General features: G+C 28.4%; 1 protein-coding gene across 1 annotated transcript in view; it reads right to left on the bottom strand.

Moving 5' to 3' along the window:
- Window positions 1-14755, bottom strand: part of LOC142319881 (solute carrier family 7 member 14) — a 103163-nt gene extending 88408 nt beyond the window's left edge. Inside the window, exon 1 of the mRNA XM_075357554.1 lies at window positions 14594-14755. Coding sequence (XP_075213669.1) covers window positions 14594-14755 — 162 coding nt within the window. The remainder of the gene's footprint in view (window positions 1-14593) is intronic.
- Between the last annotated feature and the right edge of the window lie 299 nt (window positions 14756-15054).

The following is a 15054-nucleotide window of genomic DNA, read 5'->3' as shown; positions in this document are numbered from 1 at the left end:
ATTATAATTTTATCATGAATTATATCATATAGTATTTATTATATCATTCTTTAATTACATTATGATAATGATGCAAATTAAAACACACATGTTTTTACAGTACCAGTAAGAACAAAATGTTAATCAGAACATGCCAATGAAAGAAAAAAAAGACATTATTATAATTTTTTTAAATGTCTACATTTTATCTTAATTAAAAGTTATCAAAATCTGTCCTTTCACTATAAATCGAGTTTCTTCAAATACTGCATCAGAGAGCGCTGAGTGTCATACCATGGATATGTAAACACTGGTGTTTTAAAGCATTTTGTTATTTAAAGACATAATGTGTTAAAAGTGTGGATGTAATTTTGTTTGTTTGTTTAGAATATTTTTTTTTTGTGTACATGTATTTTATTTACTCAATATTTAGTTAATACAATCAGCAGCAATGAAATTAATGTCATTTGAGATGTTTGGGTAGTGATATTACAGTCCCTCATTGAAACAAGTCCTATGTCCACTATCATCAATAATACTGAAATTTACACATTAACAATAAAGAATGAAAACTGGTTACTTCTGATAAATCGAAACATAAAAATAATATTCTAATAAATAACCACAATTTATATCACACATACTCTTTAAATATATCAAGAAAACAAATATTATTCAAAACTTGCTCTGAAGACTAGTGTTACTTACATTAAAGAGCACATCACGCGTTTTAAAAATTATATACTTTTTCAATATCGTAGTTCATGTACTCATACATAAAAACAAAAACTTACACTTACCTTATTATTAAAAATGGTATTACAAAATAAACAAAAATTATAATAGTACTTTAACTGTCGTCAACAGGTTCACAAAAATGATAAATATAAATTTATAGAATAACCTCTATAAATAGTACTAAATTATGAGTAAGATACGAGTAGATCTATCATGATGCATCATGATAGTAACAAGTTTTATAATTTGCTTCTTACCACCATATACGAAAGGGAAGAAAGGAGCCCCCCAGTGCGATAAAATTTCCCTTCAAATGGTTTCTGTCAGAAATAATTAACCAAAACAAATAGCTTAGAGTTGCTAATGTAAGTTTTAGTATTAGGTTACTGTATTCAGTTTTTGCTCGCCTGTTAAGGTGTTGATACCTTCTGCATTTCTGTTTACATTCAGTTTTGTTTATTTTGTACACATACAAAACTTATAAGTAGTTAGAAATGAACCGTGAAATTCGATCTTCATTCCTGTGTAAGCTAAAGGTAATTTATTTTCTAGATAAACATGTAAAATGAGCAGCGGGAAATGAATTTAATTTGTTAAAATTTAATATATGCTGCTAAAAGTAACAAAAGGTAATTTGTTACTTAATCTTGGTAAGAGTAAATACATTCCTCCGTGTTCTATTTATATAATTTGCCCGTAGTTGCCAATGATCCTGTTGACCAATATGATTTCCCTTAGAATACTACATAATGTAACTAATTTGAGAAAAAGTTCCGTAGAAACTTTTTGAATTATTCGTGAAAATTTAATTACATTAATTTATCATGCAACTTAATAAGTTGCATATTTGTCTCATTGTCTGTAGACGTCATTAAAGGGTATTATAATTAATAAGGTATTTTGTTAGTTGTTATTAAGACTTACTGGAGAAATTTTAACAGTAATAACATTCATGATATATCATGAAAATGTAAATAAGCTAATTTCAAGAAATTAGAACGAATTTTAAATTACAGCCATGGTAATAATCAAAAATTTATTTATATTGATATTTTATTTCTAAAAAGTAAATTTTCGTAACGATTTATCAAGTTACTGGTAATTTTTTTGCCATCTGCGGTTGTTTTCTTTGTCAAAACACTTTTGGCGATTCTCTCTTATTTTTTCTATTTTCATTGGTCTTACTGAATATAACTGTTTGCAATAGAACGTCTTATTAAACCAACAGAACTATTGAATATTGAAATAACATTTAGCAGTTTAATACATAAAATATACTTCTTTCTGTCGGCTTCTGAAATGACTCCCGAAAGGATGAACATCCTATTTTTGACACGTTTTTGTACTTCGGGAGAAATATTGCTTATTTTTAATGAAAAGTTATTATTGTGGTGGAGCAAAAAGGTTTGTATTCTTTATAGGCCAACATTTGAGATGCTATCTTTATACACTATATATGCAAAAGAAAATTATATATATATATATATATATATATATATATATATATATATAATGTAATAATAGAAAAAACAGGTTAGTGTTCCGGAAGAACACATTATTCTTTCGCGACAAAATATTGCTAAATTTAAAAAAAAAAAACTTTAAGTTAATACTTTAAATATGTTACATTACGTACATTAAAAAAACCTTTGAAATGTAATAAATTTTTAAGAATATTTTTAAAGAATTACTTCAAGGAAATGATTTTTTATTACTTTATACGTCGAACTAATGGAGACGGCTGGATCATTAAGATTAACGGTAAGTTTTTAGAAGACAAAGTGTATAGAAATAAGGTACGCCAAAACGACAATATCGATCTACCTAGCAGAAAACCTTGGAAAAAATTAATCAGCTTGAATATCTGGATGTTGTTTTGACAAACATGAAATGGGGACAGAAATCGTTGTTACAATTTTACGTCGAAAAATTCCGTGCGACGTTGAAAATATTCCACGGTCATCGTCTACTTCAAACATTCTACAGCTGCGGGTTTACTATAGTTTTGTGTATCCGTTTGTATTATATAGGTGTAAGATCTTATGTATGTCTATTGTGACCAAAGAAGGGTATTAACATTTGAGAACAGAATACTGAAACTTATTCTTGAGATTGAAGTTCTAGAATTCCTGCCAGAAGTTTCATAGCTACAGATATTGGTGGAGAATAAGATGCTTATGAAAACCCCCGCACAGTAACACGGTATTTGTTGACTATAACACAATATGCAATCTTCGGTTGGTGTGAATATAAATTATAAGATCATAAGGAAGCACCAAATTTACTCCTTGATTTGTACCCCAGGAATTTTAGTATGGTTTAATTTCACAGAGGGATCAAAAAGGAAGGCTAAATATTTCGCGAGCCGAAACTCGTAAACGAAATGTTTCTTGACCTACGTTTTAATGAACTTAATGCTTTATTTTTGGCTATAGAATCATCTTCCGAGAAATTGCTGTGCAATTTGGATCACTCTATATGTCGTTATCTTATTTACTTATATGATTATTTGCAGAGTTATGATTGATTTTTGTTGCGCGGCTTACGCCATTTTCCGCCTAAAATTTTATATTTGTTGATACTGGATAGTGTTACACCATTTAATAACAAGATTTTCAACTAGGTGTATACATCTATGATATTGCAGCGAACTGGCTTGCTGTTTAATATATTTAATTGAGTTAATTATTTTTTGTGTAATTTATTCGCTAGAATATCTTCCCATATTTGAAATCAATCAGGTATTTTGCCTTAGGTAAATAAATGTCCTAAAGTATACACAGCAGACAGAAACCCCACATGTAATACGATCTTTTGTACCAGTTAATTAAAAAGGATTAATAATTTCTCTCATATTTTAAAATAATATAAACTAAAACGTTTTAAAATATTTTGTATCATTCAAGTTAATTTCAAATGTGTAATAATTGCATTTATTATCTTTCGAAACTTTATTGTAATTGAGAGTTTAATGCTCTATAGTCTAAATGAGAAATAAGTACAATATATAACGATAAAAAAGCGTTTTAATTTCAACTTCATGAGTTTATTTTTGATTTCTGCCTTTATTTTTCACCTTAACAGTACATTTTAACACAACTTTTAACAAAGATTTTAGATCGAGTTCTCTGCGGTGTTTGCTATGAATTAATTTAACTCAGTTAAAAAAAAAAAAAATAGTAATATGAATAATTCATAATTTATATGATTTCAATTAAGTTCTCTGTCAGTTGTTTACCACTACTGTTGGAAGAAGTCAATCGTAATACAAAAAATAGAGGCTAATTGATTTTATAAACGGTGTAGAAGGCAAAATGTTGAGCACAGATGCCTGAGAGTCAATTACATTGCTAGCTTTCCCCATTTCTTTTCCCATTTCTTTTCTTGATTTGAAGATTATTGAATGCATTCTTACACGACATTAAAAAGTTCTCATTATTATCCGTAAATAAAAAATTGTATTATGGAAGTTATTTATCTTTAACTTAAATAAAATTACGGTTCATAAAGTAATACTTTTAATAAAATAAATAAAATTAAATAGAATTATATTTGGATATAACTGGATATCGCCAGTTATATTTGGCCTCTTAAGTTTTAGAACGCTTCTTCCAATTTCAACAACAGATTAGAAAAAAAAAACAAAAAATTAAATCAGTTATATGTCATTTCAGTTAAATTTTAATACTGCGGATATTTTCCTTAGAATGAATTTTTTATATTAATTTTGAATATTTGAGCAAATCTACTCTTAATTATTCAGGTTAATGTTGCGTTTTTGATTATTTAAATACAAAAAATAAAAAATAAAAGGCTATGCCAACAACCAACCACAATTGAGCTTGATTTACTCTACACTGAGTTTTATGCAATCTATCAAAAACTAAAACAAAATATATATATGAAACCCCTATTTAATAGAGGAAGTGGATATAATACATTGTTTCACGGCAGAAAGGGGTACTACTTGTTGCTTTGCATTATCTGTCCTAACCTTTTCTACAGAAATTTTCTGTACGAGACAGCTGACATGAAGAAATTGTCCTTTGATAGCTGTGCTTAGAATATGTACATGGTTTTCCCATTTTGTCTGGTGATGGCTCCTCCTGTTACATAACTGTCATACGACGGTTTGTAAAATTTTCCATGGCTAAGTAAGTAATACAGAATTGCTGTACAAATTTAAATATACATTTAAAATTAGCGGTATTCTAAGTAACATGTTACTGTTATAAAATATTTAAATTTCTAAACACTTTTACCACCTAGATTTTATTATGATTTTACATTTCTTTTCTTTTTTTTGTGGTAGCCTTTAGAGAAAAACATTCCTCTCTCGGTCTCTACTATATTAATTTTTTATTTATTTATTGTTTGATTTACACTAATAGATTTTAATTTTTCACAAATATTTTGCCTTTTAATTTAATTTTAAAGAATTATTCTACTTTTTTTGTTACGAATAACAGCTGTTCTCTCTCTGTACATTTTATTTTTATTTTTTTATTTAAATAATGCACCTACATATCCATTTTCTTTATTCAATTTTTCGAATGAAAATTTTTGACTACTAGTTTATCATTTGTGTCTATTCTTTTATGGTTGTCACTTCATGACCTTATCACTTTATACTTTCACATAATTTTACTTAATTTTTTTTTGCACGCTTTTGTTGGTTTATTCTGGTTAGCCTATCAAGGAAAATTAGACACTTTCTGAAGTAAAATTATAAGTTCTTTCCTTTTTCTATCAATAACCTTCCTTGTTTCACACTGTTAAATCTAATAATACAATTTTTATTATGCTTGACGTAGTATATAAACTATAAAGGAGATGGAAGAGGTACAAGACAGTTGCTTTCTTTGACGTTAATGATATCATTGTGTAATATTAAATCTGAAATTTGTGATAAATACAGTAAATGTATCATTTGTAACGAAATTTTGCAAAAATTTTATTCCTATATTTTTCAATATTTTCAACAAAAAAAATTAAAATGTAATTTAAGCTTCCATTGGATATAACATGCTGATATGCAACATTACATTTGGCTCAGAGAATAAGACCAATTTTTTACTTCTACGTTTCCTAAAAAAGTTAGAATGAAATGCTTATTATTCGTGAGAATAGTTATGCCATTTTTTAAGTGATTTAGTCTAACGTAAAATCAGCACCTAGAACCATTTGTTTATGACGTTTTGTAGGTTTACAGTTTGACATTCATCAAACGTATGAAGTCAGTACTAGACATCTTTTTTAAAGAAAAATTGAATATTTAAGAAAAATTATTTGTTTTCTATTTTCATTTTTTTTTTCAATTAATACAGTACTAAAAGGAAAGATAATTTTCATTAAAAATCGTGAATTTGTTTAAGGTTAGGTTGAAATACTAATTATCATGAATACTTTTGATGAGAAACATAAGTGATCTGCAGTATCGTTAATATATTATACAACCAAACTTGTTACCGATTTGACAAAAAATAAGTAGAATTTTGAAGGATTCTCGTCAATTCTGTACAAGCATGGATGCCAATTTAAAGAATTTTTGGTAATTGCTCATATCAAAATGTGCAAACCTTTAACAGAACCTTATAAAATTTTATTTAAAATTACAACACAATTTTCGTTTATTATCACTCTACATACAATTCGTATAAAATTAAGATGCTTAGTAACGAATAAACAAAAAAACTACTGAACAGAAAAACACCGACTGATTTTTTTCACCGAATTTTTCGCAAAGATCCTTTTAGTAAGCAATTATTTTTGTAAATATTATTTAAAAACATAATTTACTATAAGTTAGTTTTTCAATAAAAATAAATCAAAATATTAATTTCATATCGTAAAATTTTTTAAGAAAGTTCTGTTTACAAGCGTTCTGAAATTAAAACTAATTTTGTTTAATAATTCCAATACCAATCACGCTCACACTTTTGTATGTAAATTCAAATATCCAACCTTCTACAACAATGTATTCTATTACAAATAAATGAAAAGCTTGACAACACATTGTCATTCTTGTCGAATAATTTGCCTCCTTGGTTTAATACCTCGGTTGTGTTTAAATTATTCTAAATACTTTATTATTCGCTGGTTCATTGAAATAAATAAAAGTTCTTGTTTAGATTATATTCCATTTTTATTATAATATTCAAGCTTATTCTTCATATATGTAATATTGTTATAAATTAATTAATTATACATGAATGTTAAATACATGTTGAGTCTCTCATGCTTGGCACTAAATTAACTAACTATAAAGCATTAGAAAAATTAATTTAATAGAGTAACAAAAAACATGTGATTTGGAAAGGATGTCAATTTAAATTAATGAGTAAAAAAAAAGTGAAAATTTTGCAGTAATGCCAACCTTCCTTTAACAATTAAATAATTCATTTAAATCTGTATTCAAACGCGTCTTAACATAACTACCCACCAAAAATCATATGATGATTTTTTTTTTTAGTTTAACAATGGAAATAAAATTATGACAGACATGATTAGAAATTACAAATAAGTTACGTACATGAGTATAATTAAATTGTACGATATTTACATTCATTTGTGGTATAATATTAATAGTAATCTACATATGTATGATAAAGTAATTAAAAACTCATAATAAACACATTTGAGGGAGCCGTAGAAGACCAAGTCCCGGCCGCTTGGGTTGCTCTGGCGTGGACGACATAGCCGGGCGCGTCGGAGGGTTCTGAGTGGTTAGCGACGAGGCACCTCCCAGGACCGCGTGACGCTTGATTGCAGGTCCATTCGTGGGAGGTTGGGGATAAAACAAAAAAAAAATCTCATAATAAATATAAACTCTTTTTATTTGTTTAGCCTCCCAACCACCGTAACGTATTACTTCAGAGGATGATATGTATGAATGTAAATGAAGTGTGGTTTTGTAAGTTTCAGGTTGACCATTGCTGAGAAGTGCGGTTAATTGAAACCCAACCACTAAAGAACATCGATATCCACGATCTAACATTCAAATCCGTATTAAAGTCTTTACTAGGATTTGAACCTTAGCACTCTCTACTTCGTACGTAAGCTGCTGTGAGTTGGTGACTGGACCCCTTACAGTTGAAACAATCACAGGCTGTATGTTATCAGGGACTGAGAGGTTTCGTGCGGTAACTGACTTTGTGACACGGATACTCCAGCCCAAAGCCAGGGACGATGGGGTGGCGACGGTTTGAGGGACAGCCTCCTGCGGAGCTGCCGTTCGTCTGTACACGGATGGGCGGCAGTGATGAGGCACTGGGACTCCTTCATCCCTTAGCGAAAAAGACCGACACCCGGTGTGAGTGCCCTACACAGGGTGCTCTCACAAGAGGCATTGGCGAGTCCCGGCTTCTGGGATGGGGTTCAAGTACGACATAGTGGAGCTTGGATATCCCCTCCTAGGAGTTAGAGACTGACCCGACAGGCTGACCTGTCGGACTAGACTTATGACCGGTGGACGGAAAGGCCCGTTTGAGTAGACATTTCCCTGGGCTGTGCTTTGCTTTGTTGTGGATTCGGCCCTGGGTGTAGTGTGAAAAAAAACTTGTAAATAGTATTTCAGATAATAATAATTATTCATATTGCAATATATAACAGTTTGAAATTACATTCACATAAATTTAAAAAAATCAGATTAAGATATAAATAAATCTAGGGAATTTTATTCCTCAAGATCAATAAATTATTATATTTTTACTGGTGTCTTATTGCATTTTTATAGATAAATCAATATATAATCATATAATGTACAATATAGAAGTGATATCATAAATAAATTAATACAAATATGTAAATTACATTACAAATGTTAATACAATGTTTATGAGAACGTTAACAACCGCATTATAATAATATAAATCAAATGAAATTACAAGTACATAGTATCAAAATAATTAAATCAATAAAACAATATTACTTAAAAATATTATTTAAAACACTCATTTGGGATTGGTAGTAGGATAATTTATGCACAGGTCTTCCATTTTTGTTAAAACTGTATAATTCCTCAAAATTAAGGATCGTTTGTCCAATTACACGAAGCATGTGAAATTTAACGCTTTTGATTGCGCTTTCCCATAAACCACCAAAATGGGGTGAAGAGGAAGGAATAAATGACCAGGTTATACCTTGTGTATTTGAAAATGCTTGAATGTCTGATTTTAGTTTTCAGAATTTAAAAGTTGATACAAATTATAAAGTACATTTTTGGCGGAACGGAAATTTGAACCGTTATCAGAAAATACTTTATACCCGTACGTGATATAAATCTTTTAAATACTGCTATAAACGACTGTGAAGTCAGATCAGAAACTAATTCTAAATGAATATCTTTAGTAGTGAGACATATGAAAAATGCTACATAAGATTTACTTAAGTTCTTAGATCTCTGCCCACCATGACGAATCACAATTGGACCGCCGTAGTCTACTCCGTATGTAGAGAATGATCGGACAGGAATAACTCTGGAAGATGGTAACTGATCAGGCTGTTGTACCTGGATTTTTGCATTATATCGAAAGCATATTGTACATTTATAGAATGTACTGTGATAGAAGAAATACCATTTATAATCCAATTTGTGCCATAATTTATGCTTATTGTATTCAGGCACTGAATCACATAAATTTTTACATATATCACAAGTATATTTTATTGATTTATTATGCTTACTAATATGCATATCTAACTCATGTCTAATTTTGAATGTCTTATTACAACAATTACAAATATATTTTTGACTGAAGGTATTGTAAGTGTAATCATTTTTGAACTAGGATTTTTAAATTTATAAATAAAATGGTTCATAGAGCTTCTCTTAGAACAGTAATGGTTACGTCATTGTTTCCAAAAAGAAATTTCTTTGTACAGAATTTACAACGATGGATGAATCTAGCACCACATACTGCAATGTGCTGGCCTAATCCATTTCTATTATCAAATATTTCTTACAATGCATACACTTGTATTTTTTTATCTTCTTTTTGTTTTTTATCACGTTCATATTCTTTGTGTCTAACATAATCATTTTTCTTTTTGTATGTCCTCATAGTATCTAAATTTGTATCTGAATTACTTTAGCTAGTTTCGGTAGATTTACTTGTATCCGTATCCGAATCAGAATCTGTATCGCTTCTACTGTGACAAGATGTGACGAATTTAATTTTGATTTTATTGCATTGCTATAACCTCTATTTCCAGTTAAATCAATGTTACTAAAATACATTTTATTCTATTTTATATTGCTATTATCATTACTATTTGTACTGAATGAAATATCAACATTTCTGTTTTTATCACTACTACGCGATAGATTTTGAATTTTCATTCGTTTAATTTACTGTTACTACCAATCCTTTTTACTGAATTAACATCAGGAGAAAAAATATTTGTTGATACAATTTCATATTAATACTATTGTTATTCTCATTACTTTTTAAACAATTGACTTCATTTTCATTTTTACTAGATAAAAAAAATTTCTTTACGCAATTTCTTCGGATTAATTTCACTAACAATCGTTTTCACCAAATTATTAACATTAATTTTCTTGAAGTGAATGTGTAATTCTCTAGATACATTTTTATTTATATTATTAATTACATTTAACTGTTCTAACTAATTCAATTCTTGATTCGACTTTTTAGCGTTAACAAAGGAATCACCTAGTTGTTTGTCATTATCTTAGCGTGGTAACGACATGACAAATTTGCCTTGATTATTTCGAATAGTGTTGGATTGAAAATGTTTTTCACATGTAAAGGTTTCAATTGAATCATCAGTATTAATTTCTTCAATTTTCCAGAAATTCTCGAGTATAGTTGAGAGACTTTTATGAGTGTTACGAGCAAGAAAAGATGAAATAGTATTGTTGCCCTTAATGTTATTAGGAAGACGACCACTAAGTGTATATTCAAATTTAGTTTCCTGAATAATAGGAAATCAGGAATTTCCCAGGAAAGATAAAACTCAAATAAAATTGAGCTCCAATCAGTATGTCAATGTTATTTGCTATGTTGAACTTGGGATCTGCTAGAAATATATTACGAGGAAGATTAAGATTAGAAATGTCAAATATGATTGATGGAATGTTTGTTGTCTGATATATCAGTTGAAACAGCACATTGCACTTTGAATAAAAAGTTGTTATATCGAGAGTCTAACCTAAGTGTAAAAGTGTACTTTCGATTGACTGATTATTAAATGAACAATAGGTATTACTTTCAGGCTTATTGCTATCTAAATTAGAACCATTAACTTTATCCATGTGAATGAGTGTATTGTTTTTTAGTGCAAATCGTGCATAAATTTTTTGAATAACACTCATTAATAGAATGACCTTTATTAAACAAATACTTTAACAATTATTATGCCTCAAAAAGTCTCTGCGTTCATTGATGGACACATTTAAAAATTCTTTATATTGCTGTAAACGATGGTTTGAATTACAAAATAAATATTGCTTAGACTTAAATATTGCATAGATAACTAACATTATTTTCTTTAAATTGCTTGTTATAATTAAAGGTAAAGCGTTTGTTAAAAGCTTTGGTTGTATTGTTATAACGCTCTCCTTTTGTTTTGTTTTCTGATTTCACTTACGTGTTTGAAGTGAATGCATTAAAATTTTCGACAAGTTGTCGTCTCAAATTACGAAATTCGATGAAATCTTTGAAGGTGGGAAATCTTTCATTTGATAACTTTTCCTTCCATAAAGTATTGTAATCCAATTTTGATGTTAGAAATTGGACGACAATAAATTCATACTTGTTTATAGGAAGTTGCATTGCTTCACGCGAATTCACATTTTAGGAGATTTCATTAATAAATTTGGATAAAGTATCTACGGAATTTCTTTTCACAGAATCTGATCTTAAAATCCGCTCAACATTATGAAATGCAATTATATATTTGTTGACAAATCGTATCTTTAATAATTCTAGAGCAATAATATAATTTTCATTAGCTATTAGCAGATCTTTAATGATAGCTAAGGCCTTCAAAAAGAATGTAGATAGTGTAATTGTTGAATATTAGTTAAATCATCTCTATTAAAATCAATAAACATATTAAAATAGTGCTGCCACTCTAACACATTACCTCTAAATACAAGTATACTAATGAGTTGTAGTTGAGTTTGTTTAAATATTTTATTTGAATTAATTTGTTTAGATGATTTTAGATTACATCCACGGTTCTGGAAGACCAAATGATGATTCTACAAAACTGCAGATTATGATTTTTCAAAATTTTCAAATTATATCTGAGGTCGTGGATTATATCAGCGGCCGGAGGAACAAAAATGTCGAATTGTTTGCGCCCTTGGTTTAATATCTCGGTTGGATTTAAATTATTCTCTGGTTCAGTGAAATAAATAAAAGTTGTTGTTTAGATTATATTCCAAATTTTGTTTATTATAATATTCAAACTTATACTTCATATATGTAACATTGTTTTAATTAATTAATTATGCATGAATGTTAAATACATGTTGAGTCTCTCATGGTTGGCAGTAGACTGACTAACAATAGAGCATTAGAAAAATTAATTTAATAAGAATAACAAAAATGTGAGAATTTGGCAGAGATGCCAATCTGAGCTAACGAGTAACAAACACAGTGAGAATTTAGCAGGGATGCCAACCTTCCCTTAAAAATGAAATAACGTTTTAATGCAATAATATACTTTTTCATTAAACAAGGAACTGTACAGAAAAGATACGTACTTTCCGTGAACTGTACGGGCCGCTTTGTACAAATTTATACTTTTTAAATATACATATAATTCAAAATTATGTCGTACAACATAACTGTTCCACGTTATTTGTTCTCAACATAGTTTTATAAAATAAAATAAATTTTTATTTTATTGAAAAAAGAACTTACATTTTGGCATACTAGAAATGTTATATTCAGAAAAATAATTAAATTCGTTAGACATTAAGAAAGATCTAACGCAAAAATTGAATTACAATTTTAATTTTTAATATAAAATGTTTTCGTATCTTAAACAAAAAACTTAAAAAAAAAGTTCTACATCTACTAGTTTGTACTTTGAAAAATGACTATAACATAGTGGATAATCTACCTTGCACAATTTTATGTGTGCTGTTTTAGGCTTCCTACGAATATTAGCAGATATAACGCTTTCAACAAGACGATATTCATATTTTCTACGAGACGATAGTCTGTAAATAGTAGTCATATCTGTCAACTCATATGCAGTAAACACACTAATATATTATTACCATTCAAAAAAGTATAACCAAATACTTTATTACCTCCTGCGTATTATTATACTCAGGAGGGATCGTTTTAAAGTTATTAGATGAGGAAATACGCTCCCACATGATAAAAAATATAGAATATGTTAAGTCATATTTACGATTAACTTTCAAAAAGTAGAAAATGAGAATCACATCGATCGAAGTTGTTACGTGAGTTTGAAATCTTTCTCCCTTGATAACGATACGCTATCGCACCGCAAGAACATATTTCATAGTTTGGTTGATGTGTAATAATCTCGTAATCGAATTTTATCTTTTATTTATGTATGATAAATCATATTACTATGTAGATATACCAAAAGGGGCAAAATTAGGAGGGTATATTATGATTAATATAGCTTATAATACTCGTGAAGAAGTAAACTTTAAAACAGTGTAGAACCTTTACATACCGATACAGGATTGTTGATATTACCGTGGACAAATAAACAAACACATATACTATACTCATATTTATTAAAAAACAATTTTATAATGTATTTATTTAAAAAAAAAATAAATAGATTTTGTGACATAATTATGAAAAAGAGAATTGTATATAATAATTTTTTTGGTGTATAATAATATGTTTGCAAATTCATTATTTTTGCGTATCAGAACGATTATCAATTTACATAATACGAGTATATATTTCATATATTATTAATAATGCACCTTTATGTTATTGTAATGTGTCATTTGTATATTTGAATATATTCAGTTTGTGCATCTGCATTCGCCGAGTCCCTTTTTGCATGAGGAGATTTTCATTGTACACAAAGTCTGATATCAACTGTTCCTAAACCCACGATTATATTACGTTGTATCCATTGGATTTTATGATAAAATAACCATCAATCAGCTGTTTCTAAAATTTTAACGTAATGGCGGAAGACTCGGGTTCATGTTTAACTAAAAGTACTTTCTGATTAATCTAAATTGCAAATAAATATCTCAGAACTGGTCGGTTTTTGACTGAACAAATCGAATTGTTTAAGTGTAAATGGAAGTTCAGTTTGTATATTGTAGTGAGACAGTACAATTTCAAATTACTTATTATATCAATAACATATTTTAATTTTATATTGTGTCATTAACGTAAATAAATTGATTTTATTATGTAACATTTTAATTTTTTATACAGTATTTGTAGACGTTTTTAAGGATTGTTGATTTTTAATAGATTCTCTAGAATCAATGAAGTAATTATTTTCATTTATATACTTTTTGCTAATTAATTTTTTTATTATCGAATATTTTCATAACGTTAAATCTTTTCATTTATTTACTGTCCACCTAAAAATACATCTTCACAAAAAATGTTCGCAAGCAACAAATTTTAATTACATTACTAACACCTTTGAGTAATACTATTATTTCATGATAAAACTGAAAGAATTAAAAAAATGAATCGATATATAAATATTTAATCTGATACATTTTTTTGAAATATTAGATCCAGAAAGTCACCTTTTATAATAAAAAAATACTGTATGCTTGAGATTTTACACTTGTGAATAAAACATTCAGTATCAGATAAATCATCCATAATTTTTAAGTTAAAATATAATTAATTAGTTGGAGTTATTTCATATTTACCTTTAGTTTTAGTTTCTTATCAGGTTTTGATGAGTCTAGCCGAGGTGGTAAATCTCCTTGCATTCCCTCAACATTCTTGGTTCTAATAAGTTTTGTAAACAATGCAAGGCCGTCCCTTTTATAATCCCCTGTGGGAAACAAGCCGGGCGTTGGTATCTTCATCCTAAAAAAAAAAAATTAATCAGAATCCTAAGTCAATAGATTTATAGTACAGCATTATTATTTTTAAAAGCCACTATACACATAATCTTACCCTATTGTAGTGTCCACCGCTTTAAAGATCTTCCTCGACTTTAAACTACATTCCTACCTATAAAAAAAATTTATAATAAAAATAAAATACAATTGTAATCTGCAACTACTGTTTCTTCTCAAAACACATTAAGATATTTTATTGTTTTTTTTTACTTTAATCACAATATATCAAGCATCTTTCTTATACGTAAGCACGAAAAAATCTA

Source organism: Lycorma delicatula, chromosome 2, assembly GCF_047948215.1.
Source record: "Lycorma delicatula isolate Av1 chromosome 2, ASM4794821v1, whole genome shotgun sequence".
Taxonomy (NCBI): domain Eukaryota; kingdom Metazoa; phylum Arthropoda; class Insecta; order Hemiptera; family Fulgoridae; genus Lycorma; species Lycorma delicatula.
The sequence above is the reverse complement of the archived record's forward strand: the minus strand, read 5'-3'. Positions and strand labels throughout refer to the sequence as shown.